The 24938-nt window shown below is 45.0% G+C and overlaps 1 protein-coding gene across 2 annotated transcripts in view; it reads right to left on the minus strand.

The window, feature by feature from the left end:
• roraa (RAR-related orphan receptor A, paralog a) overlaps positions 1-24938 on the minus strand; it is a 181416-nt gene continuing 156478 nt past the window's right edge. For both annotated transcript variants that reach the window (XM_085779119.1, XM_085779120.1), the window contains 9 exons: positions 9213-9298; positions 7566-7707; positions 4925-5320; positions 4160-4281; positions 3904-4036; positions 2780-2887; positions 1669-1779; positions 1327-1439; positions 1-936 (listed from right to left, as the gene is read on the minus strand). In XM_085779119.1, coding sequence (XP_085635245.1) covers positions 772-936; positions 1327-1439; positions 1669-1779; positions 2780-2887; positions 3904-4036; positions 4160-4281; positions 4925-5320; positions 7566-7707; positions 9213-9298 — 1376 coding nt within the window. In that variant the 3' untranslated portion in view covers positions 1-771. The remainder of the gene's footprint in view (positions 937-1326; positions 1440-1668; positions 1780-2779; positions 2888-3903; positions 4037-4159; positions 4282-4924; positions 5321-7565; positions 7708-9212; positions 9299-24938) is intronic.

The raw sequence follows: 24938 nt of genomic DNA on the forward strand, positions 1-24938 counted from the left end.
TTCTATGTTTCTTTTTTTTTTTTTAAACGATTGTCCATAGAGAGGTACCGATTGCATCACCATGCCGACGGTGCCTCCCTTAAAGTTGCTGTGAGTTTTCATTCCAAGCACTGCGTCCAAAAGATACGACTGAAAACAAGAGAAAAATGGCTGAACTTGACCAAAGTGTGCGCATTTATCAGCGTTTTATATCCGGGGACAGGGACAGGACTATTTAAAGTGTTCAATATGAAAATACGGAAGAAAAAAAAACAAAACACTATCAGGAGTGTCATCTGAAAAATAATACTGATGTTGATTCATCTTCATTATCTTCTTCATTTATCTTCATCTCTACTGAAGATGTCTTCAGCAAATTTAAAGCCAATAGTTTTCATCAATAGTTTATAGGATTACAAGTCAGATGCACAGACAAATCATAATAATAGTGATTCAATAAATATTGGTGAAAATGAACAAACCATCGTAATGACTCAACTTCCATGTTAGAAATGCGCATAAAAAGGTCAAATTCAACCACACAGAAAATATTTGTCCCTATCTCCTCTTCATGTCCCATGGGGTGTCGGGTCCCACAAGTCTTCCAAAGAGAACTAAATTCAATAAGTAAACCTTGAGAATCAACTCCCTAAGCCCTCCCCTCCAATGCAAAAGAAGAAGTTGAACAGCGTGCCATCTGTCCGCTCTGGTTTGTGCAGGGCACCAATAAAGTGTCTCAGATTCCTCCTCCACATTCCCCTACGGTGGGCACACTGGCACCTGGCAGGGCTGCTACCCGTCAACGGGCATGGACTGCTCAAAGTCTGATCCGAACAGCTCCTTGTATAAGGGGGGGAAGTGGGCACGCACAATGTCTGGGTATATTGCTTTGAAAGCTGTAAGCTTCTCTGTATGCCTACTGCACAGCGCTCGCAGTGTCGACACTTTGCATATCAACTGTGGAGAGAGAGGAGACAGGCGGTTTAGATTTACATGGAGGCAAGGACATGCAGCAATGGTAGTGAAAAACATTCTTCCCTACAGTGTATTCCCACTCACACGGGCAAACAGACTTGTAAATATTGAGCCAAGCGCTCAGACACGAGGAAAACCTGACATTTCATATTATAGAGCTGGTACAATTGATAAATTGCCACTTCCCCACTGATAAAAACCCATGAAACATATTTGAATGCTTCCCCTGAAATCTATTAGTTTAATCTAATGTAAGAAAAATGGTTGGCAGCCTGTGGATAAAGATCCTAAACAGCAGGAGATTACACTACTACAAGTGTGGAACATGCTTTGCAGAGAACCACTTTCAAGGATAATGGATGCGGTGTGTACCTTTGTAAGTATACCGTCCTCTCTGTGGTTCTTCTGCAGGACGTGCTGGAGGGCCAGCTGGATCTTCTGCTGGAGTTTCTCTACTTTCACCTTCTCCTGGAGCCAAGACCGGTCTGAAAAGTAAATTTAAAAAAAAAACTTTTCGTTAAAGCAGACTCACATGTAGGCCACTTAGCAGTCAACTTGGCTCATGTGAAAAGTAATGAGTGCAGTGCCACGAGTCTAAGATATTAATTGATAGAGAGAAACATGAGGGCAACAGCATTCCCTGCTGTGGTGAATGTGTGTCTACCCTCCTTTTTTTTCTTTTTTTTTTTCCCTTGCACCGTGAATGACACCTACCAGCAGACATCAACACAAAGGCGGAGAACAGGGCGATCTCATCCTCAGACAGGTGCATAGAACACAAGTTTTTCCCAAACTCGAAGACGGAGCTGATCAAGTCGTCACAGCCTGCCACAGCAAAGGACGCAGAGAGAGGGCTTAGGATGAGGAAGACCAAAGAACAACATTCACTCTTGATCTTTATTGGGAGAGAGGCACACGGGGATGGGAGAGGAAGGGGAAGGAATGAAAAAGAACGGCATGCTGACAGCACATGGGAGCGTCTTGAGCAGAACAGGCAATGCTTTTACTGAGTTTTGCCTCCCAGACGAGTCACTTTTGGCAGTTGGGTGGTGTTATGCAAGCCAAAATGAGGTCACTATTGAGGCTTTTAGTTAAATCAATTATTGGGGATAGAGAGAGACAGGCGGATGCCGCGGCGGCTCTGGAAGCCCATCACTCTGCCTCCCCCGCCGCGGACCCCTCTGCACAGAACACACAGGACACTGGGACAGACGCACATGCTCACTCATAAACACACAAACGGAGAGTTACAGGGATTGTTAAACTCACACTAAGAAACAGAATTCAGCATTTTTTAGTGCCACTATGGGACACATTTACATTTTTTTTTTTTTTTTTTTCGTCAAAAGGCAGCTGGAAGTGCAAGAAAATCCATGGTGGAGAGTCTTAGTAATGTCATGGCAGCCAAACACAAATGCTATTTGCTTTTGCCTGAGATGTTTTATGTCAGACTATCAATGATGGTTTTGATAGCTTTCTCCCAAAAGACAGTCTGTCTGGCTTTATTTATTCCACAGTTACAGGAGCCATATGCAGCAGAGCCTCACTAACATCTCTGTTCTACCATAAATAACCGCTGCAGAGACAGCAATGCCAGGTGAGGCAGGGATGAGTGCTCAGTGTTTGCTTCCAGGCCTTCAGCATTGTGTAGAACAGAACAGCAGACTCTAATTTTGGCTATTACACCAAGGAAAGGGGTATAAGACACTGTAAGAAAACACACACACACACACACACACAGCAGCAGCAGCAGAGACAACACACAAACACACGTTCACTCTGATGTGCACGCATACAGACACAAACCTACACCCACTCCACTTACCTAATGACTTGAACACATCAGGTCCGGCATATTTTCCATCAAAATAGACTGTGTTGTTTTGCGAGTCAAAGGCACGGCACATTCTGACAAACACAACTTCCAAAGAGCCTGTGGAGACATACAGGAACAAGATGCTGAATCTGAGCTTTGTTTCTTTTCCTCTTTTTTTTTTCCTAACAGTTGCACATCAGTCAGGGATGCAAAGCACATGATTGTGCTTTGTGCTATTCTTCAACAATATGAGTAACACAACCACTTTGAAATGGAGACGACTGCCATCAGAGGGAAAAGAAAAATCACCTCTGCAGATGATAATATCACAGACAGGAGGCTATTCTTCCATAATGACATGCCAGATAAAAATTGTGCTTCATTCAGTAGTGACAGTGCTTATTCATTCAACCTTTATTTAGCAAGATAGGTGGGGGAAATTATTCTATCCTGTAATTTGTGCCACTCTGTGGGAGTGGATAAGAGGATCAAGAAAAATATAACAGAAGCCATTACTGCCTCTAAGGAAGATGCTACTGTTTTAAAATGTCATGTCTGACAAGGGATCTCAGTCTTTATTTCATTATTCATATGACTGTGCTAATGTAAATAATACCCGGGGAAAGACCCAGGAGAGGTGTTTGTTTGCTGCACGCACCGCATGTGTGTATGTGTGTTTGAGCATCTTCCATTTATGCATAAATATAGGTGACAGCACGCGCGGAGCCATATCAGTGTTTAATATTCTGCAAGTATGTCTTCACGAGAGCAATGCGAATGGGCAGACACATCACTGGTGTCTGGGAAAAGCGGTGGGAATGGCAGCCGTCATGATAGGTATTATCTGAGCTCAGAAAACACATTGCTTATCTAACGCCGTGTCCATCTTTTGCTACGTATGTAATGAACAGGGGGGAAAATAGGGAGCGACAGAGGAAAGAGAGGAAGCAGGCAGGGCCGGGTCTCCTCTCTGTGACACTGTCTGTGCGTGTGAAGAAGAGGGCTTTGTGCAGTCAGGTCAGCTACGCCCTTGTGACAATGCCAGAGGGGGGTGGTGGTGGTGGTGGTGGTGGTGGTGGTGGAGGTGGTGGGTGAGTCTGACGGCAGCAGGCCATGTTGACAGGCTGTCATACCTGCTTTCAGCAGCACTATCTGATCGTTCTGACACAGCTCCATGAAGCCGTCGATGCGCTTGGCGAACTCCACCACATACTGAATGGCCTCTGTTATTTTGATAGCGCACAGCTGCCACATGACTTCCCGGGGCTAAGAACAGATAGGACAGAGAATGGGTTATCTGCTTTAAAACAATGCATTTGATGATTGCAGCTGCCTGTGGAAAGCCAGCGTTGGCCCCCCCACTCCCACCCTCAGCTGTGGTCAAGGTACCTTGCTCTGGTAGCTCTCCACCTCTTCCTGCAGGAAGGCCTGCCAGGTCATCTGCTGCAGCTCCTCTCTCAGATACTGACATGTCTCCATGTGTGACTTGGAGATGTTCTGGGCCAGGTGCTCTGAAAACACAACCATCATCATCATCGTCACAAACCCGGAAGATCGCGGCTGAGATCTGACTGTTACTCTGCGAGGCTATGAGAAAGTGAAGACCTCACTGATGAAATGTGCCACAGGAAAAGAAGATTTATTTACTGAGCTTTCAAGAAGGAGGAGAGGCGGATACGCGTGGGCTTTTTTGACTGGGAAAAGGCTTGTTGACATTTCCTTTTACTGCCTGCAGGAAGCTCATAGCTTAAGGTTGAGGCAAAGCCAATCTAGTTATGACACAAATGCATGGAGAGGAGGAGGGGTGCCACGTTACTCACTGAAACAAAGGTCACATTTTCTCTGAGAGAAATATTGAGTATAAGAATTTAAATGGTTTTGAAAACACATCTGTTAAAAGGAGTTCCTGGGCACAGGGGAGCCTAAAAAAATGATTTCCCCAGACGCCTGCCCTGCTGGATCCTGATTGGCCCTAATTAATGGAAACTAATTACAAAAAAGAGGCTCTTTTAATGAGTGTTGGAGATGAGTCTCCAACCTCCTGCTATTTTAAGCAACCTTTGTGTCGTTTGCCCCACGGTTGAGTTGTTCTCCCCCCTCCTCCATTTTGCCGTCTCTCCTCTCGTCTACCCCTGTCTCTCTCCTGCTCCTTACCTAGTTCAGCCATGGACACGGTGGGGGAGGTTTCTCCGTTGGTGAAGGAGCAGTAAGGGAAGAAGCCAGAGCCGGGGGCAAAGTCGCAGATGGGCTCCGGCTTGATGCCGTTGATGTCCAGGCCTGACTGGTCAGGGGATGGCTGGATGTCCAGGTAGAAGCTGCTGACGGCAGAGTCTGGTTTGCTGCCATCTGGGGTGTGACCGTCCATGTAGCCGCTGAGGTCGTCATGGAGCTCCGTGAGGCCATTGGCTGAGAGGCCATAGCTAGGTGTGAGTGGCTCCGCCTCCCCGGGCTGTTGTTGGTGGTCACGCTGTTGCTGCTGCAGCCGGTGTTTCTGGACCTCAGCGTACAGGCTGTCTCGCTGCTTCTTCGACATGCGGCCGAACTTCACCGCTGTGATTAGGACAACACAACATGAGTGAGATCGGGTGAAACATCCCAAACACTTTACACAGATGCTGCTGACTTTTACAAACATTTTTCCATATGTGACACCCAGGAGCTTTTTTTATAAAGTAAAGTAAACATATAATTTGTATTCATAATGAAATAAAATAAAAACTCTGGTTAATGAGTCAACATACAGTATCACTACTATGGAAAATTACTCGTCCTTCCATGTTATTGATCCATTTTGTTAGTTTTGTAATACTCCAGTATGTGAAATACTGTTTCCAGTAAAGTGATGTGAAATGTGTCTGAAACAGGAGAATTTCTCTGAGGACAAATCACATTATCTCACAATTTGTACTAAATTCTTATTCCTTAGTGAGTCTGAGACAAAACAACTTGTTTGGACAACAAGCCAAAAGGATTCAACCGTGGATTTTTCTTGTTTTTTGGCGGATTTATTCTCTACTGGCTCCAAAGTGTGTAACAAATTCAGAGGTCAATATGTGCCCTCCGCTGACAACAACATAACACACATAACTCATCTGTATGTTACTATGAGATGAAAAGACACCAGCTACGATCACCATACGCCACGAGACCGATGCACAGTCAAGTACTAAAAAGTGATACGCTCTCTTAACAGATAACACTGATGACAAAAAATCCATATTTCGAGATAATGAGAGACATTATTGCAAAAATGAACAGCTTCATAAGTGCAGAGGCAGGAGTGGGAGGTGACTAACAGCTTACCAGCCACTCAAACATGAGAAGGCTAAGTTGCTGCCTCCTGTTTCAAGGTTTCCAGACTAAACAGTGGTGCTGAGAATGAGACTCCTTGGCCAGAGTTCTGGGGGCCTGGCAGTATGTCAGCCGGTCACAGTGAGAGAGAGTGTGTGTGTGTGTGTGTGTCTTTGTCTACGCACAGTGAAGCGGTACAGAGGAGAGTGCAGGCAGATGGGCTCTGGCTGTGTTGAGTGAAGGCAAGAGTCACCTTCGTCTGTCCCATGTGTGCACGTGTGTGCATGTGAGAAATGTGTGTGGCTATGCAAAGGCCCTCATAAGTGCTAATGTACTTCTGTGTTCATTCACATTCATGAATATGTATGACATGTGTGTAACTGAATTAAAGCGAAGCAGTGCGCGTAAAATCTCGCCGGCTTCTGTGCATGCACGTTCAGGTTCTCACTTGTCTGTGTGTGTTTAACCAAAGAAAAAAAAAAAGAAAAGAAGAAAAAAAAAAAAGAAAAAGAAAAACCTAGCTCTGCTCTGCTTTGTTCTGAAAGAATCTCCTCAGCACTGGCCCAGTCTGGACCAGCACGGCACAGCAGGGGCCCTCCACCACACATCCCCACCTGTGTGCTCCCATTACTGCATCTCAGCTGCAGCAGCACTAATGACAACCTCCAACAACCTCCTATTTCATCAAACCTAGTTTCTATCACAGCAACAAATTAGGCCCACAGACAAAGCACTCACCTGCAGACAGAGAACGCAGAGTGACGTCTTAGCGTCTTAGCGCTCGTGTCGAGATTTTCTCAGGATATGTCTGTTTTTTTGTCCCTTTGGGAATAATGGCAGTCATTATCTGTGTGTGTGCGTTTTCTTTGTGTCTCCACCAGGATATCAATATGCAGTACCACATGAACACAGGGCCACAAATAAACAACCAAACAACCACAGAGAGTTAAGCTTTTGCACTTGAGTTATGGTATAGTTTTATTTTAATTGCTCCAGGCAAAGGATTGTCATTTTTTTTTTACTGATAATCTCTGAAAAATAACGATTTTTTGCAAGTCTACTTCTTTTTGTCCCTACATACCTCAGAGTTGTGTTTCCTGCTGTAAGAAGATGCTGACCGCTGTAGTTTAAGCACAGCTCACAAGATCTTGTAGTAACACAGAATGCAAATTAGCTGCTGTATAAGTAGCTAAGTGCATGTGAGTAAAAAAAAAAAAAAATCACTCTATCCACCTTCTTTTTTGAGCACAAAAATGAAAACACTAACTCTACACTATACGCAAAAACTTACAACGACCATTTGAGGTAATTCTTTCCTGCCTTCAATCAGAGGTCAGAGTCCAGAGCAGCATCCCCTGAAGCTGCTGGCTCAAAGGCACTTGAGCAGAGCACAGTCTTGCCCACACACGGGCTTGACCTTAGCTCTTTTACCTCTGTCCTACCCACCACCACGCCACCCTGCTGCATCCGCCCACCCGTTCCTCCACTTCCATGAAGCACTTACCATCTCGTGACATGCCCACTGCCAGGCACTTCTGCAGCCGGCAGTGCTGGCAGCGGTTGCGGCTGGTGCGGTCGATCAGGCAGTTCTTCTGACGGGGGCAGGAGTAGGCTGCATTGCTCTGCTGACTCCTCCTGAAGAAGCCCTGCACATGAGAGGAGGAGGGGGGGGGGGGGGGGGGGGCACAAACACACACACCTCAGATGAATCACCGTGGGCGGAAAAAAAATAATGTTCTGGGACTGGAGGATCAGATCATGTCTTTGTAGCGTTTTTTGGTGTTGACAAAACTCATTAGTGATTGATAGTGATTTATTGCATTCCTTGTGGTGATATTTTTATTTTACCGCTGCCAAACAGATTAGATAATAACACTACTGTGGTGGTATTTTCCTGGCTGTTATGCTGTAATATCTGGCATTTAAAGAGCGCTATATCTCAGCAGCGTGTTCAGCATGAGGGTGGCGTGTTTTGGGTAGGAATGATAACAGTGGATGCTATTTTTCTTCAGTGGGGTTATTAGTGTTGATTAACGCCGCACTGGCATGTGCAGTGCTAAAGGATTGCGAATGCACACCGACTGGATTCCTCATCCTTTGACTTAATGAATTGATTCCAGCACATCATTAACATGCCCCACTCTACCGCTCCATACACATATGTCTTAATTAGCTGCTCATTGGCTGTTTAATTACAAGAAAACAGCTGACAGCTGCCAAGTTGCTTTATAATGGAAGCCATTATGGAAACAGGCTATAACTGCCAGTGACAAGCAGCACTCTTTAATAATGCTATGATTTATGGTCCAAACTTTTGTACTCGCACATATCATTAAAGGCCTCTCTGCCTGGACTAATTAGCAATCATTAAAGATAGATTTCAGCAGTTTATTCTTTAGTGTTTTGTTCCTTCCAGCTCCTGTGTGAGGGAGAGAAGAACAGCGAAAAAGAACTTCTCTCTCCTTCCTTCTTTCTTTCTCCTCTCTCTCTCTCTCTCTCTCTCTCTCTCTCTCTCTCACACACACACACACTCACGCATACACACACACGGGAGCAAACAGCAAAGGTGCAGCCTGGCTGAGGAATGCTAATGATGTGCCTGGTGACAAGCACGGGGACAAGAATACACTCTAAGCACAAAATTCCCCTCACTATGAATGGCTGGTGCATTTGAAACAGTACAAAAGGCGGCTTCAATGGAAGCAACACACTGTAGCAAACAGCCAACAATCTGCTATAATTCAAAGCACTCTCCTTTTGATCATTTTATTTCAAGAAGAGCAGGCTGCAGCAGAGGCAAGAAACACAGTGAAAAGACATGTCCCTGGGAGGGAAAGGCAGAGCAAGGCAGAGGAATGACTTTGTACTACTAATTGTGGTTTTCTGTGATGTCCTCCGTGGTGCTTGACCACTTTAATGATCATGTTCTTGGTGTTTACACTTCGCAGTCCCTCTCCAAATGTCCGTAAAACTTCAGCAACATTTTTCAAATGTTTTTCCTAGCAAGCAACTTTCTTTACTCAACCTCAATTTTCACTGTCATCCCCCCTCTCAGCTCCCCTGTCCCTCACACACACACACACACACACACACACACACACACACACGCTACTCCCCATGACACAAACAGGTTCAGTCTCATGATGCTTACCTTACAGCCTTCACATGTTATCACGCCGTAATGGATGCCTGATGATTTGTCTCCACAGATCTTGCAGGGAATTATTTCGATTTGAGCTGCGGAGAAGAAAAGGAAAAGAAAGAAGAAAAAAAAATCAACATTTTGCTGTCACAAGTCACTGTACAACACCCTCACCATGGATCCATGTTGGTACATGAAAGAGTACTGTGCTTCTAAAAACATCTCATCCGGTGGCTTTTGAATCCTCACTTCCACAGAGCATTAGCTGCATATTTACAGACGTGTGTGTGTGTGTGTGTGTGTGTGTGTGTGCTTGTGTGTGGAGGGAAGGAGGCCATTTTAAGTCCTCACAAGCAGTCAATGTAAACATCGTGTCAATCTGCATCCTTAACACAGCTCACATAAGGAAAAAAAGCCGTGCTACCCACAAATCATGAACATTATCACTAATACTAGCCCGGTGCGACGACAAAGGCTCATTTAGCCACATGAGGAGACGTATTCCCTGTTGGAAAACTTAACTTCACGAAGCCTCTTAAACTTCAAAACCATAAAAACCTCAGGAGTAAATCCACTGTGGCCACAAAGAATCATAACATGCCCACTGCGCCTGGATGAAGCGGTGGCAGCGGCTGCATGTGTGTGTGTGTGTGTGTGTGTGTGTGTGCACGTCTGTGTGCGCTATAGAGAAAAAAAAAAAAACAGGGTTCAGTGGGGGGTTTAGCTGTGGTGTTGTGCTGTTGACAGGCTTGTGATTCACGCGCCATAGAGGACAAAAGCACAGAGAGGACAGGCCTCATCCATCGTTGGCCTTCTCTTCAGGAGAAGACCACAGGGCAACGCAACAGAACAGACAGAACACACAGACATCAGAGACGCAGAACTCCCAGCTTGTCCCACTGCTCTCAGCTTTATCACTGCAGCCACTGATGCTCCATCCCTCTCCACCTCCATCCCCCCCCCCCGTCTTCCCCTCTCTCTCTCTCTCTCTCTCTCTCTCGCTCCCTCCAGAGATCTCTATCTCACAGCCCTCCTCCACATCTCCAACATCTCAGTCCCGCCATCCCAACAGTGCATTGCAGTGCCAGACGAACTCCGCTATCTGATCTAAATCGAGGAAAGATCACCGCGGGATATTTTCTCACGATGTAATGGTTTTCTCCAACCAGTCATGCAGCCGACCAATCAGCGCAAAAAAAAAAGAGCTATTGCAACACAAGTCTATAGCAATTAGGGGGGAGAATATTATAATTTTGCCTTAATAAGATGCAATAAAAATGATAATCATTAAAAAAGTGGTGGTACATTCACTATGTCAAAGTGTTACATCAGCTTCTCCCCTCTAGCCAGGCCTAACTGTCTGCTATAAAAGCCTTGTGTCTCTTCCTAAGAAGACTGCAAGCTTCAAATATCCCACATACACCTTAACAACCAACCTCTTTAAACTAGTTTGATAACATCAAAAGTACTTTTGCTGAGTTCAATCCAGAGATTCCTGCCCATTTTAATCAGCTGCCTAGGAGCCTGTAATGTGTCATGTGGATAATGTCCTTGTCCCCGAGGCATGCCCAGGAGAGGCCCTTAACACAGAGCCTCTAATCCACTAACCCCGGAGCCACACTCTATTCATTCAGGAATCTGTGTCTGTTCTCCTCGCACTGCTGGAGTCAACAAGACCGGCCATGTTTACATGGAATTAGCCTACATTTTAGTAAAATGAACAAAAGGGAGTGGTGGAACATGCACAATTAATTCTCCTCCAGACAACACCTCCTGCGATTTGTGATTCTCACATACAATAGAGGGCACTGCACCTCGTCGGCCCGGATTAGAGTGAAATCCAGGCAGGAGGCGGGCTCTGACAACCTAACTGAGAGGGTTAATTTATAATTAATCTTTTCCTTGCAGTGAACAGTTGCTTGTTATTTCAGTTAGGTCTATCGCTGTATGAGAGCACTCTATTGTTTGTTTTTGTGTTCTCCCTGCATGAGCATTAGCAGTGCAGTGTGTTTCGACTCCTTTAGCATTTTCAGCCTCATTACTTACGTAATTTGTTCTGACATGCACTCACAACAATTGAAGCGTGTTGTAATTATGACTAGCTGTGGTTATGTTGAACTAAAGGTTGTAGTGTTACTCCCCTGCCATTGGGTGGCAGTGCAGGGCTGTGGCTATGGTTGTCTTGCCAAGTTAAGCCAAGCTTCCACCCACCCTATCCAGCCCACAGGCTTTTGGCTCTGAGCTCCAGCCTCTGATAGCTCCAGGCTTAGGCTGCTGCTAGCTTTCCCCACCCCCACAGCACAGCTGTGAGATGCCTTCATCTTTCCTGAAGAAGCGAAGCTGGCTGGGCGCTCACTCAGGCCTGACAGAGGCTGTGCCACATCAGGTGAAAGCAGTGGGAGTAGAGACGCGGGGGTGCCAGGCCGGGCAGGGCATACACACACACACACACACACACACACACAAGCATGCCTCACAAAGCCCTATCTGCAGCAGGAAGGCCCTGAGTGCACGCAGCCTCACCAGCTAACACCCTCTCACTCCACCGCTGCACAAGCCCCTGGATGCTCAGTGCACTCAACAGTAAAAAGGGTTTGTCTCTGGACCGGCTGAGACAGGCTCTGTAGTATCTTGTATGAGAAAAGACCTCAGTCTGAACGTATAGTTATTTCCATTCTGGAATAAGCTGCTTTCAAAAAAAAAAGAAAAAAAAAAGAAGAAAAGACAGGGTCAAGGAGAATAGACAGCGAGCGATGACACAATGGAGATCAAATACACCATTAATTCACCTACATCATCAGCCTAAGTCAATATTTGTGTGTCTGTATGACTGTACAAGTCGTCCTCTTGAGTGACTGGTCGCGGGGCCCCGGGCTACACTTTTGACACTGAGGATGATTTAAACTGAATTCACACAGGGGAGTCGGTCAAACAAAAAAGGCCTGCGCATATAAGCACTTCCAATCTGGCAGTCAATATCTATTGACATGAGCTGCGGTGTTAACTGCCTCTTGGTGTGAAACAGGCAGCTGCTGGCTTGCTTGAGCTTGACCAGCGCACTGCCACTGATCCTATTCACCGCGCCTGCCTGCCTGCCTGCCTGCCTGCCTGCCTGCCTGCCTGCCTTGCCTCCCTGCTAGCCAGCCCTGCCTGTTCTGTTTACGACATCAAAGCCAGGCACAGTTAGACGGGCAGCCATGCTAAAGCCCATCCCAGCAGCCTGCTGCTCCTCACAGCACTGTGAGATGGCCTCTGCACGCAGGCCACTTCAAAGACACCTGCTAAGACGCCAAGATTATGTGTGAATCACATCGCAGTGCAATCACACCAAGTGCATAACCATAAGGGCTGGACGGCGGCTCCAGACTTGATTTCCTGTACGCGGCGGCGCTGCCTGCGACCTGACGTGGGTGTCTCGGACAATGGGCACGGCGAGAGAGAAGAGACAGTCAAGCCGAATGTTAAAGCTTGTTCTTTGTCTGTCTGTGGCTGAGCAGTTCAAGGACACTGATTCACCACACTAGCGGGCCCTTTGAGGGGATGACGTGTCACTCAGAGCACATGTACAATGGGGCAGCGTGGCCTCCGCATGATCACCCACTGCCCTTCACTGTCTTCGCTGAGATCAACCCACTGCTTAAACCACAGCACATTATCAAAGGCCTGGGAACTGACAGTCAAATGCAAACAAACACCCCAAACAATTTACCAAATGCACACTAACAGCTCACAGGGGCCCCTGCCATCGTTACAATCCCATACACTCAGCACTGCCTCATTCAGAATCATTCGCTATCATCTAACATTGTGAATCTGGGGAATTAGCCGTTTATATGCGTTATAGTTGATTTTACATTTGTCAGATAGAAACAAATGTTTCATTTAATTTATTTCCTTGTATTTGTTCAAGAGGGACAGTGTACATTAATGAACATTTAAAAAAAAGATAAAATGAAAATGCACCCAAATATAACCAAAAGGCCAAATTCTCTACGTTGTTCAAATGCTCGATATATTACGAAGCTAACATACAAAATGAAATAAAACTTGAAATCATACAGGCTTGTGCAAACATGGAAAATCACTAGTCAAAATCTCCTGGCTTTTCCCACTGAACCCTTGGACTACTGACATAACGCTGAAGGATTACGATTATCCCTTACATTACAGACCCATGCCCCTGCCACCATCATAATGCTGAGAGCTTAACCCATTACTCGATTGGACCATTAAATCATTCTCTCATGGCTTGATGATTCATGATAGAGGTGCACAATATATGAGTCCTGACACTGAGGTTTTACACCGCTCAGTACGTGCAGAGCTGTTACTTTTTTTCCCTCCTTCCCTATTGGCTCATTTTCCATGCACAATCATTCTTAAAGAAAACATGCGAAGCTGTTGGACACAAAACACATTTGCCTCTCGGTGTGTCAGTGTGTGTGCGTGTGTGCGTGTGTGTGTGTGTGTGTGTGTCGGCCGTGTTGTGTTGACAGCTGCCAATGACGAGAGTGACGCAAGCCAGTGGGCTCATGTCAGAGATTATGTAAGGAACTGGACAGGGCACAGCATTATGAGCAGATTAGCAATTCGTCTCCCATCAGACAAACTGTGCTAATACATTCTCCTTTTATAATATTTTTGCAACAAAACCAAACAAAAGCTTACGAGGATCACATGTCTGCTCCCGGGGACTGTTTCACAAAAGCAGATTTTCTTAAAAACAGAGCATTTACACATGGTCAGCAGCAAACACAAACACCGGCTGGCAAATGTGTACTGAGCAATCCTCCTCCATCGCTGTGTGCTGCAGCTATCTATTTTGCTACATGAACTCTTTACTCCGGTGTTGGAAATCAGCCGTCGGTTGATAAACAGAGGCTTCTCCAAACAGATACCCATGACAGTCGGATCTCGGTGTGGAGCAACAACGGCCTAACAAGAGGTGGAATCCGAATTTTGCTTCTTTTCTCGTTTGCCAGGGGTCTTCTGTCATGTGAAGTCGCACCACACAATACTTTTTTATTCCCATTTATGCAGCAGCAGAAAGGTTATTTGAATGTCAGCGGCAAAGGACAGTCGTGGCATGGAACACAGGCGGAATGGTATAAATGTGTTATTTATTTAGGGATCGGAGGCTGTTGGCATATTACTATACAGCTGTCCTAATGGCATTTGCTGGTTTGTGGCAAAAAATAAATAAATAAAAAAACACGCTGCACTGTACAGAAATTCACCTGCAGACCAGAACTCTATATCATCACTTTAAACAGCTTCCATTCAACCTATAAACATGCTGAAGTCATCAGAAAATATTCTGACCAGGAGGATTAGAGCAAGGAAAGACATAATTGACACATTTTGATGTCTCTATGCTGCATGGAGCTAATTCCCCCCCAATCATTTAGCTGCCTAAGCTGTGATCCCCCTTCACCAGAGACTAGCTATATTTGAAGAGATATTTCTGTTTCAAAAGACGGGCTCTTTAAGCCTTTCCTATTATTCCTTCATAGCAGTGCAGTGACTTTGCTAAAGCTCAGGTCTGGACCATCGCCCTGGGCTGCTTTTTGGATGAACTCATGCGTGCATCTCTGTGTTTGTTTGTGTGTGAGGCCTATTAATATTTCAACACTGCCCAACTCCAGATGCCTGTACAACACAGCAGTGCTTCTCTCTTCATGTCTCTCCCTGTATTTACTTGACTGTTTTATTGAAGTGCATTCTGACACCATCTATGAGGGGGAGCAGGAGAAAGGAAAGATGAATTCCCAAACCGCAGCTCAAGACATCTCTCTCCATGTCGCTTTCTCCACCGGCGTAACAGTAATTTGGGCACTAATTTATGTGTTGTTGTGGCAAAGATTGACGAGCTTCCTGGCTGGGAGTCTGCGCGCCTGCACTCTAGGGGAAACAACAAAAGCCCGGGTTTACCGAGCAGACGAGCACCATGAAGGGTAGCATGTGTGGCGGCGCTCCGCTCCCCTCCCTCGTCTGCCCCACCTGAGCTCAAATCTCTCTCCCCATCACTCCTTACCTCCCGCTATCCCCATCTCCCTCCCACCTACCCCTCTTCTTGTCTGCGACTGCAGTGACAAGTGAAGTTGTGCCCGGGTGCTGGGTACCGGGGGGCACGCCCCTTCTGCGTGTGTGTGTGCGAGCATGTGCGTGTGGGCGTACACGTGTGCCAGGAGGGAGAAAAGCCTCACACTGTTTACTCTGATGGCAAAATACAATCTGTAGACAGCACTCACTTATGCATTCTACCAGCCCCTAGTTAGTCATAGAGAGCCAGGAGAGCTAAATAAAAAAAAATCTGCGTTGCAAATATTTACATGCTTTGTGTAACTGTTTAGATCATTCGGGTCCTTCATAAAATCAAATGACACGTCCTCTGTCAAAATGCGACTGTGTGAAGAAACAGAAGTTCAAGTGCATTGGAAGTCAGAGTTTGTGCTTGTGCATTGTTTGCTTTACTCATGCATCGTGCAGCTTGGCATTGGGATGCACCGAAAACTCAAAACTCACTGAGGCTGAAATCACACAGGACCAGCCTGATTGACTGACTGGCGCATGGAGCCGCTGTTTGAATCCTAAGATTTTTTTTTTTTTTTAGCCGAGAGAATCATGTGACGCTTCTGAACCTTTAGTCTGACCACTTGAACTAAGCAGGCGGTGGTTAAAGCCTCCATCGTGGTACGGTGCCTTAGTTAAGCACCTCTCAGCGCCCCCCATCTCCCTGCAGGGACGGCGGCCTAGTAGGCTCCTTTAGAAAAACACAGGAATATATAAATAATGAATCCTTCAAAACATCCACTGCAATTACACGCAGAAACCTTTACATAACAACAAAGAGCCTTGTTCCATTGCACCAGGGAATTTGCTACTGCCACACTGTACAACTTCCTTCCTCCTATAATTGCTGTATTAGTATGCATTTCTGTAAGACAACCAGAATTCAGCTGTGGGTTTTTGAATAGGATCTTTCTACTGTTTCACACAAAGAAATCAAAACTTACATCCACACAACTTCCTGCATGGTCTTTTTTTTTTTTTTTTCCGTCTTGCCAGAGGGCTGACAAGAGTATATATGAGCGTTTTGTATGTTCATATTCAGACATCTGCAAAGTGCATATTTAGATGCCTCAGTGATGGTGGATGTTGGGGGTGGAGGGGAGGAGGGAGAGACTCGAGGTCCCATCTCATGCTGCTGCTCAGGGTCAGTGGGTCAGAGGCACGCAGCCAGAACACACATGGAGAGCAGGCTGAATAGTTCAGCTGACAGTAATTGTCCCTCTGTGGTCTCCTTAGGAAAACATGTTTCCAGACAACGCAGACTGGCTGCATGGGCCAGATAGTAATCATGATCTTGATTTGCTCCATCGAAGAGCGAAGCTCGGCATAAGCCTCCAGTTATGGTGCGAGTCACTGTTTCCATTGGAGCTGACATCAGACGAAGCCAGCTCCGCGCAAGGACACGTGTTAATAAATCAAGCAATGAGTTTTAGTCCAAAACACTTGCAATAAATATTTGAGAGAGAAGGAAAGAGAGAGAGAGAGAAAAAACACATCATGACGGGACTGTCATCATGCAGTATGAGAAAATAAGGAAGATCACGGTGTAAAAGATGTGCGCTATACTAAACTGCAGGAAACATGAGAATAAAAACAGATGCCTTCAAATTGTTCATTGCCTGCTGATGGTGTGTACGGACTCAGGCAGCGGACAAAAGCAACTGCTCTTTGAAGAAGTGAGATAAAAAGAACATGTTCTCGTCATCTGATCACAACTGCACAAGTGAATCTGAAAATTAAAAAAAAAAAAAGTTTCTACCTCCAACGAATTCTGTAAAGTTTTTCATCTGTAAGCCTCAATAATACATGCTCTATATAACACTTCTGTTACTCTGTAGTTTTTGTTTTTTTTGTTACGGCTTGGGCTGATGAGCACTTTTTCTTTTCTTTTTTTTTACAGCACCTCTGCCATTCTACTTGAAGGTCTTGGGTTTTCATCAGCTGAAAAAGAGCAGGCAAGGACAGGGAAGATGAATGACATCAATGGCCAGCCGATACTTCCAGGGACATGTGATTGAGACAAATGAGCCTTGTTACATTAGCTGGGATACTGAATCCTGCTGCTAAAAGATCCAAAGCTTGATAGAGCTGAAACTAGAGGCACCCAACCTTTCCACAGATCACCGGTGTCATGGGGCCCCAAAAGAAGAGCTTTCTCCAAGAGCCCTGCTTCACTGGGCTCACTCTTTCGGTTTTTACCTGGACCGCCTTCCTTCCAGCCATATTTTATGTGCAAAGTACACGCTGCTCTGCGGTCTTCGAAGATTTTCCTGGCCCCTCTCCTGCAGGTGCAGGGAGCAAATTAAAGTGAGACAGAGCCATTATCTAATCCATATACAGTGCCCTTGGCTATTAGTGTCTTAATAAGTGACTGCGAACACTTCCATCATGCACCATTTATCCTCAGCGCTACTAAATGTGCAAAATGATTAAAGTGAAATCTTATGATCGCGACCATGTAAAATATTTACTTGTGATGAAATTTGCAAAGCATTTTAAAAATCAATCTGTTTATTTCATTTTGCTCCTGGCAGTATCAGGCCCGTGATAAGTAGACTGAGGCAATGAATGTAAATGGCTTGCTTAAGCCTCAGTACACTGGTATGTCACTTTTTCAGTAGCGGAAAATTATACAAATATACACACATAGATATATAGATCTTTATATTTGTCACATATATACTGTATGTATAATATACAGTCTATACACTTGTCAATTGCAGTGAATTTCCAAGTTTGTTGACTATTACAGTTTGAAATAAGGTGATGAATACCTGTTTTCTTACGCTCCTTCTCCTATCTTTATCTCAAAAATGCATCGTCACTAAGCTTGAGGCAAGGCTGTGTGTGTTTGTTTCAAAAGCGGTACGTGATACATGGTTTCACAAATTATTACAAAAGTAACTTCAATAATCTCTGCCTCCACCGCGGAGGAGCTGCTGAGTGACTCCACTGTCGTCCTCCCTCTCCTCCAGTTGTAGCAGACCGTATGAAAGGCATTCCTAGATGACAGCGGTGCACGACGAGTGTCTACTGCCACACAGAGTTCACAGACTGCTTACAGCGTGTGAGGCACATTCCCTCTGCACTGCTGTTTTCATAGTCCTACAAACACTGGCCTGGTTTTGTTTAACATGGCAGGATTAAGCAGCCATGCGCAAAGCATGCTTCCCTACTTGCACGCTTTGCTTACAGTGGAAGGCCTGTGCGCTTGCTGCTACCTTTTGGTGAACCAGCATCCCTGACTGCCGGTGAATGCGCCGTGGTGCTCTAATCCCAGGCAAATAAACAAGTGCCAAGACTAATGATTGCATAAACACATCCCAAAAGCCCTGGAATAACAATCAGCTCTTCAACCTGCTCTGCTGCCATGCAAAAAGCTCTTGCAGTCAGCTGACAGCCAGTGTACTCCTCTTTTCCTTCCTGCTGCCAACACAACAGCCAAGAATCGGCCGTGCTTTGTTGCTTCATTGACGACAGGAAGCTGTCAATATTTACCCCAAGTGGGTATTTGAAGCGTTGCGCAACGAGGAGCCAGGGCGGGACACGGGGTCCTCGCCACATATTCATTTCTCTTCACTTTTTCATCCTTTCTCCACACAGCGCTCCTGGCCCTCAGCGCCAGCACCAGTCTGTCTGAGGCTGTAATGAAGACGGCATGGTTGGAAGAGAGTGGACGAGATGTCAGTGCAGCTCTGATTAGTTCATCATCCCACTGGTCAGTCTGACTTCTAAAACAACAGCGTCTTTGACTTTTATGAAAAAAGACAGTTAAGCAGACATCCAGGAGGACATTAGAAGTGTGTGTAAGGCAATAAATCACATCTACAACAGACCAAACAAGGCCATTAAAATGACATTAGGAACACGGACCATCCTCTCATCCCTGTCATCCCTGGTCTGCGACTATAAGACGAGCTGCTTCGTGATGAGCACAGGAGACTGGGAGAGGTGGAGAGGCAGAAAGAGAGAGAGAGAGACAGAGCAGTGCCTTCCACTAGTCCAGGGCAGGGCAGGGCAGGGGAGCGTGGGACGTTCAGATGAAGTGGGAGGCCCCTCTCTAGGAGGTTGCTCCTCAGCATGAAGGCAGACGCAGCACCCCGCCTAATGAGGGGTGAAGTGGAGCCCCCTGTGGGACCCCCTCAGGCACATTCATTAGGAGATGAAAAAGCGTTTCCTGCGGCAGAGCAAGTGCCTGCCTTGGCTCGGACATGTTTAATTTAGGGCCATATGAAAACACAAGGCCACATTGGCCAGGTCTGCTGTCAGCGGTCAGGGGAATCAACAACACACAGGGCCAGTGATCCAGAGCTCGACTAAATGATGGGGTTCAGAATTGAATTATGTTTTTTTTTCTCTCTCTATGGAAAGGTTTAGGGTTTGATACCACCTTTTAAGCTTACAACATTCAGATTATTAAAGGTCAAGTGTGCTCATACTTCTAACTGTGGGTAAAACGTCTGTTGTAGACAGGCTATTATAGAGAAAATGTGCGGCTTATCACAAGTTTCATTCCCTTTAATGCATTGCATTTTGTTGCATCTTTTCGGCTCCAGGCAAAAATAATAGATTCATTTAGCCAGTGGTGGTTTGTGGAAGGGAACCAAGGATTATGGTAATGCAGCACTGAACGCTGCAAGCAAAATACAGTAAAAGAGAAATTGCTGCAGTAAGAGACACAGGAAGAATATCTGAGAGGTTAATTTATATGATTGCACAAATCTGCATTCACAAATGCATCTTGAAAATCTCATATCGCACAAGGTGAGCTGTTTGTTAAGACAATGGAAAAGACAGTGCTTCTTTCCTTCCACTGTATGAGGAAGGGCATTACAGGGTATCAATCCATGGTGATTCAAATACATGTCCGCTTATCACAGCCGCTTATCCTTTTTCCTGATGAATCCTCACATTTATTAAGGCTGTCTTCTTGCCTTGTTAGATATGTATAACCAATCTCCTGTAATTAGCAACTGCTAACCTTTGGGGTGCTAATCCCCCATGAATTGTGGATTTGTACATCAAAGCCCACTCTCTCCCATATAGCTGGTGCTTGAAATTACACTCGATTTGAAACCTGCAATTATTTGTATAGCATGGATGCAAACAGTCTCCTCTTTTATGTCTCTGAGAATCCCGTGGGTTTGCAGTAAAGAATCCTTAATCCACTCCAGTGGAATCCAAATATAGAGTTAACACTAGCTCCCTAAAATTTAGATGCACAGCCAAGTGCCTGCTGTGCACGTAAAACGGAAAAAGCTTCTCCCTCTCACTTTTCTCTTTTACTTGTGCTTTTTTTTTTTTACTTGCATAGTTAAGATTAGATTTCTTTAGTGGCTTAGATGCATCATATAAGATTGCCTGTGGGTATAACACAGTGACGCTTCAACAAAGAAGCACGGCCATCCTTGTAGTTGTGATCCTGCCTTTTTCATAAGCATTAATTGAATGTTAATTAAATAATCAATGGTCTTGCCCCTTTGTTTAATATAATCACACGTCCAGGGTTCTGTCAACAGGGCGAATGCTCTGCTGTTTAGAGTCAACTGCAATTTGTACTCTCTCCATTCAAGGCCGGGCTAAATCCATTGTGCAAGGAGGGAGAGATTATAGAGAGGGAAAACAACTGAGATAGCTTCCCACACACACACACACACACTGGTGTGCAAACACACACACAAACTTGATGCTTTTGCAGAGAGGATGCCTGAAGCATTTATTTTCTTTAATGAGAGACACGAGTCTCACATGTGTCAGTGATGCACAGCATGGGAACAATAGGGTGGGCTTTAATTCCATCAATCTACTGCATTTATCCTTGTATCACATCAATACCTGTCAGTTAAGCTGGATGAGATAAATCATGTCAAGAAGACTGAGTCAGGGCCACACTGAGCTCAGTAAATATGCAGATTTAAAACTCATCTTAAAACTCAGGGGTGAACGTGGTTACACGCAGTCGGCGACAAATTTAGAGCACGGGTTTAAGCAGGGAAATACAAGAGATTACCTTGTGAGACAAGATGACACAAAGATCATCCTTCCTGCACTTGCTCTAGTAAGTGATTAAATAGCTATAAATTAACAATGATGTTGTTAGGTATTTAGAGGAAATGCTACACCTCTGCTGACACCTAAGCCTCCCATGGAAATCTCTTTACTTACCTTATTGTAACAGGAATCCCACAGTTACACTTCTTTTGCCATCTTAAATGGGAACTGACACCCCACCTTCCGACACCTGACATACAGTGCATGCACAGGCAGGCATCGGTGCTATTGAATGACAAGGATGACTTGAGCGTGACGAGCAGAATCAAGATTCAAATGGTTCATCTATACGCGCTTTTTGTTTGTGCATGCATAAGATTGCGATACAAGCGTGTTTGAATCTGTCTTTTACGCGTGAGCCGAGAAATAATGGGCGTCGGGATCTCCGACGCTCCTTCCCACATATGTGCAATAACATCAGATTTATCGTCAAAGTAACATATAAAACACTTGGAGGATTGGCTTTGAGCGATAGCAATAACCCTGCAGGCGACCAAATTATGATTTATGTACTTTGGCTTGGGAGTGCATGGGGCAGTAATGTATATGTGTATGGTAGCTGGGCTTCTCACTGTAGCATAGGAGAGACTCAGAGAGAATACATTTGGTGTAAAATTGCTTCATCTGTTTACAATTCCATTTGGAGTTTATGAGAAAGACAGGCAAACACAGCCTGATATATTGCCCCTGTGTCACGGCATGGCAGGAGCATCCACACAAAGATTCATCTCTCACTTAGAAGCCAAATGATACGTCTAATTTGCTGCGAGCACAGTTATTTTTAACCTCTCCAGCTGTCAGATAATGGAGCTTGACTGTCAGCGCTGGTGTATGTGAGTGTGTTAAAAGGTTGCAAACTCTTTTCAATTTACCATTCCCTTTGAGTGAATTACAAAATGCACATTCCCATTAGTTCCGCTGATTGACATTGCCTTTTCTTTTATCAAAAACCAAAAGGGGGGGTTAAAAGAGTTGACTGAATTAAGATGGAGACTTCCAACGGCAATCTAAATTTGGTTTTCACATGCGTTGTCAATAATTATGCTGCCTTGAAAACATCTCGGAAATCACACGGAAATGAAGGTTGTTTTTCGCGGGTATAGTAATTGGACATTGTGATGTCTTTTTATGGCCGTCCTGAGCGATCGTGCCCTTTTATGCAGCATGCTACATCTTCTACATTGCCTTAACCTCCATCATTGTGCCTGCTGGCAGGAGCAAGGCGCTGGATTAAAGCAAAAAATGTGGTGTTAAATATTGGCAGCTTTTATTTCATTTGGGCGTTTCTGTCTGACAAAAGGAAAATTGAACTGTATTCCACAATGTCTCCTCTGGCCGCTGACGAGAGTACAGCAACATTGTTGAACTAATGCAAGCGGCCGGTTACGTAAGGCCAATGGAAACTGTTCTTAATCAATGAGATGGCAGCCGAGTGCACGCTGGTGTCAGTGGTTTGGCTGATGTAATTTAGATGGACACTAATGGATTCCCCCAGCCTCTTTTCGCCAAACATAAAGTAGGTGTAAATCACAGCACCTTCACTGTGACGGGACATTAGACATTTCTAACAAGCAGCTGTGGTTAGACTGCACTAACATGACAACGTAACAGGAAAACATCAAGTCCTCAAGGCATGGAAAGATCCAACAAAAAAACATAACAAAGGACTGGATGTAAGCAGTGGCACAGAGGCATGGACAGAACAGAAGTCATGCCAAGTCTAGTTTTATAGGCTTTACATTCAATGCACCCTCTATCTTGGCCTTTGTCATCATTGTATGGAACGTAAACCACATAACAAATTGGCCATAAACCAAAAAAAAAGAGAAGAGTAAAAAAAAAAAAAAGGTTTATTTGTTCACCTCCTGACAAATGGCAGGAGAAAAACCATTGTTTGCCTCACACTGCAATCTCGTTTTTCTACTGTAAATAGTGCTCCAGTGAATGACTACATTTCCACTGTCCCAATAACCAGCTGACCTCTAATGTTTGCTAACTCCAGCTTAACAGCGCGTTATGTAAGGAGAGGGACATGCTGGGACTGAGCTCTGTTCCCTTTGACCAGGCCAGCAGAGGCAGCCGCCTGCCTGCTCTCCTGCCTGCCTCTGTGTATCACTGTGTGCTTACCCCCCCCCAAAAAAGGGAAAAAAAAGCATAGCAATCTCACAGTATGCAATGACACTTCACATTGACCAGCTCTGACTTTAGCTTTAAGGTAAAGATACAAACCATGCTCATGGCACAACCCCAGCTGCTCTCAGCCTCGCGCTTACATGACCGGACCAGAGCTCAAGTGACTTGTTATAGAACAGCTCCTGACCTCGGTGTTCAACTATAATCTGTGGCTGTTGCTGCCTTTAAATCTCCCTGTAAGGTGTTGTATCACAGCTGAAAAGGAGAGTGCAAGAGTATGACAGAAAATAAAATTCTGTTGTTCGGCAAAAAAAAAGAAAAAAAAGTAAATGCTTTTAGAAGTAGTAGTAATCGTCTGTAAAATGGCAGAATAAGTGCTCTGAGTGTTTCTTAGTGCATGTGCGTGTTGTTTTTGATTTAAGATTCACTTGATTTGGTGTGAAATGACAACTTCATGCCAATCATGTCACACCTTGTTATTCTGGGGCTCAAATTAAAAAATCATGTGCTGTGCTTGGAAGAAATCAATACGTTAATGTGCTCCGAAGTAAAGAAAAAAAAAGGGAAAGAAAAGAAAAAATAAGGGGGGGATCATCTTCTTTCCCTTCAAAAAGATGCATGCTTATCAAAAACTGAATTTTTGCAAATAGGCTGATGCAGTACAATGCTGTTCTTGCTCAAAAACCTGCTGAAAAGGCCTTTATGTATTCTAACCAAGTGCTTGCACTTCATGCTGTGGGAAGTGATCAGCCACTGTACTGTTAATATGCCTCCATATTGGCACTGTCTCCTGCCTCACCTCATAGGCGGCTAAGCTTCATACTCAGGTGCCAACAGTAGTGCTCTTTAAGGCTTACATAAGTAGCAGCTAATGGTGCTGGGTCAGTATTTGTGATCTAATCCTCAGAGGCAATATGATCCACCACAACAACTTTCTACATCTTGCCCCCGCCCGGCAGGAAACACAACACTCTTTATGAATCCAAACAAGCTGCGTACAGTGGCGACTATAGCAGAAAGAATGATTTCTCTCTCTCTTTCTGCAGTCTTGACACACTAGATCCATTTCTCTGCCTGTTCACTTGGCACAAACGTTGCCCCGTTACAAAAGAACACACGGCTTGGGGAATTTTTCTAGAAAAACCCTTTGCAATTCTGCTCCATGCTAGTTAAATTACAGAAGAGGTCACAGCAGGGGACTTCGAAACACAGCTACCAATCAACTGCAGCAATTCTCCTGGTGTGTTTGTCAACATTGCTGCCTGGTGTAATTGGCATAATTGTCAGGTTAGAGCTCAGAACAAACTGGGCGTCCTCTTGGCGAGCATGGGCCGTGTCATTAAAGGGACATGTTTCTGGAGGCGCTCCCGGGGACACATAACATGCGAGCATGTTGGAGCGACAGCTCGCCTGATAAAATGGCTGCCTCTTATCTCTACTATGCATATGAAAGGCTTATGCCTTCTCCATGACAGATTC

The sequence above is a fragment of the Trachurus japonicus genome, chromosome 6 (assembly GCF_045865225.1).
Source record: "Trachurus japonicus isolate A0001 chromosome 6, Traja_1.0".
NCBI lineage: Eukaryota > Metazoa > Chordata > Actinopteri > Carangiformes > Carangidae > Trachurus > Trachurus japonicus.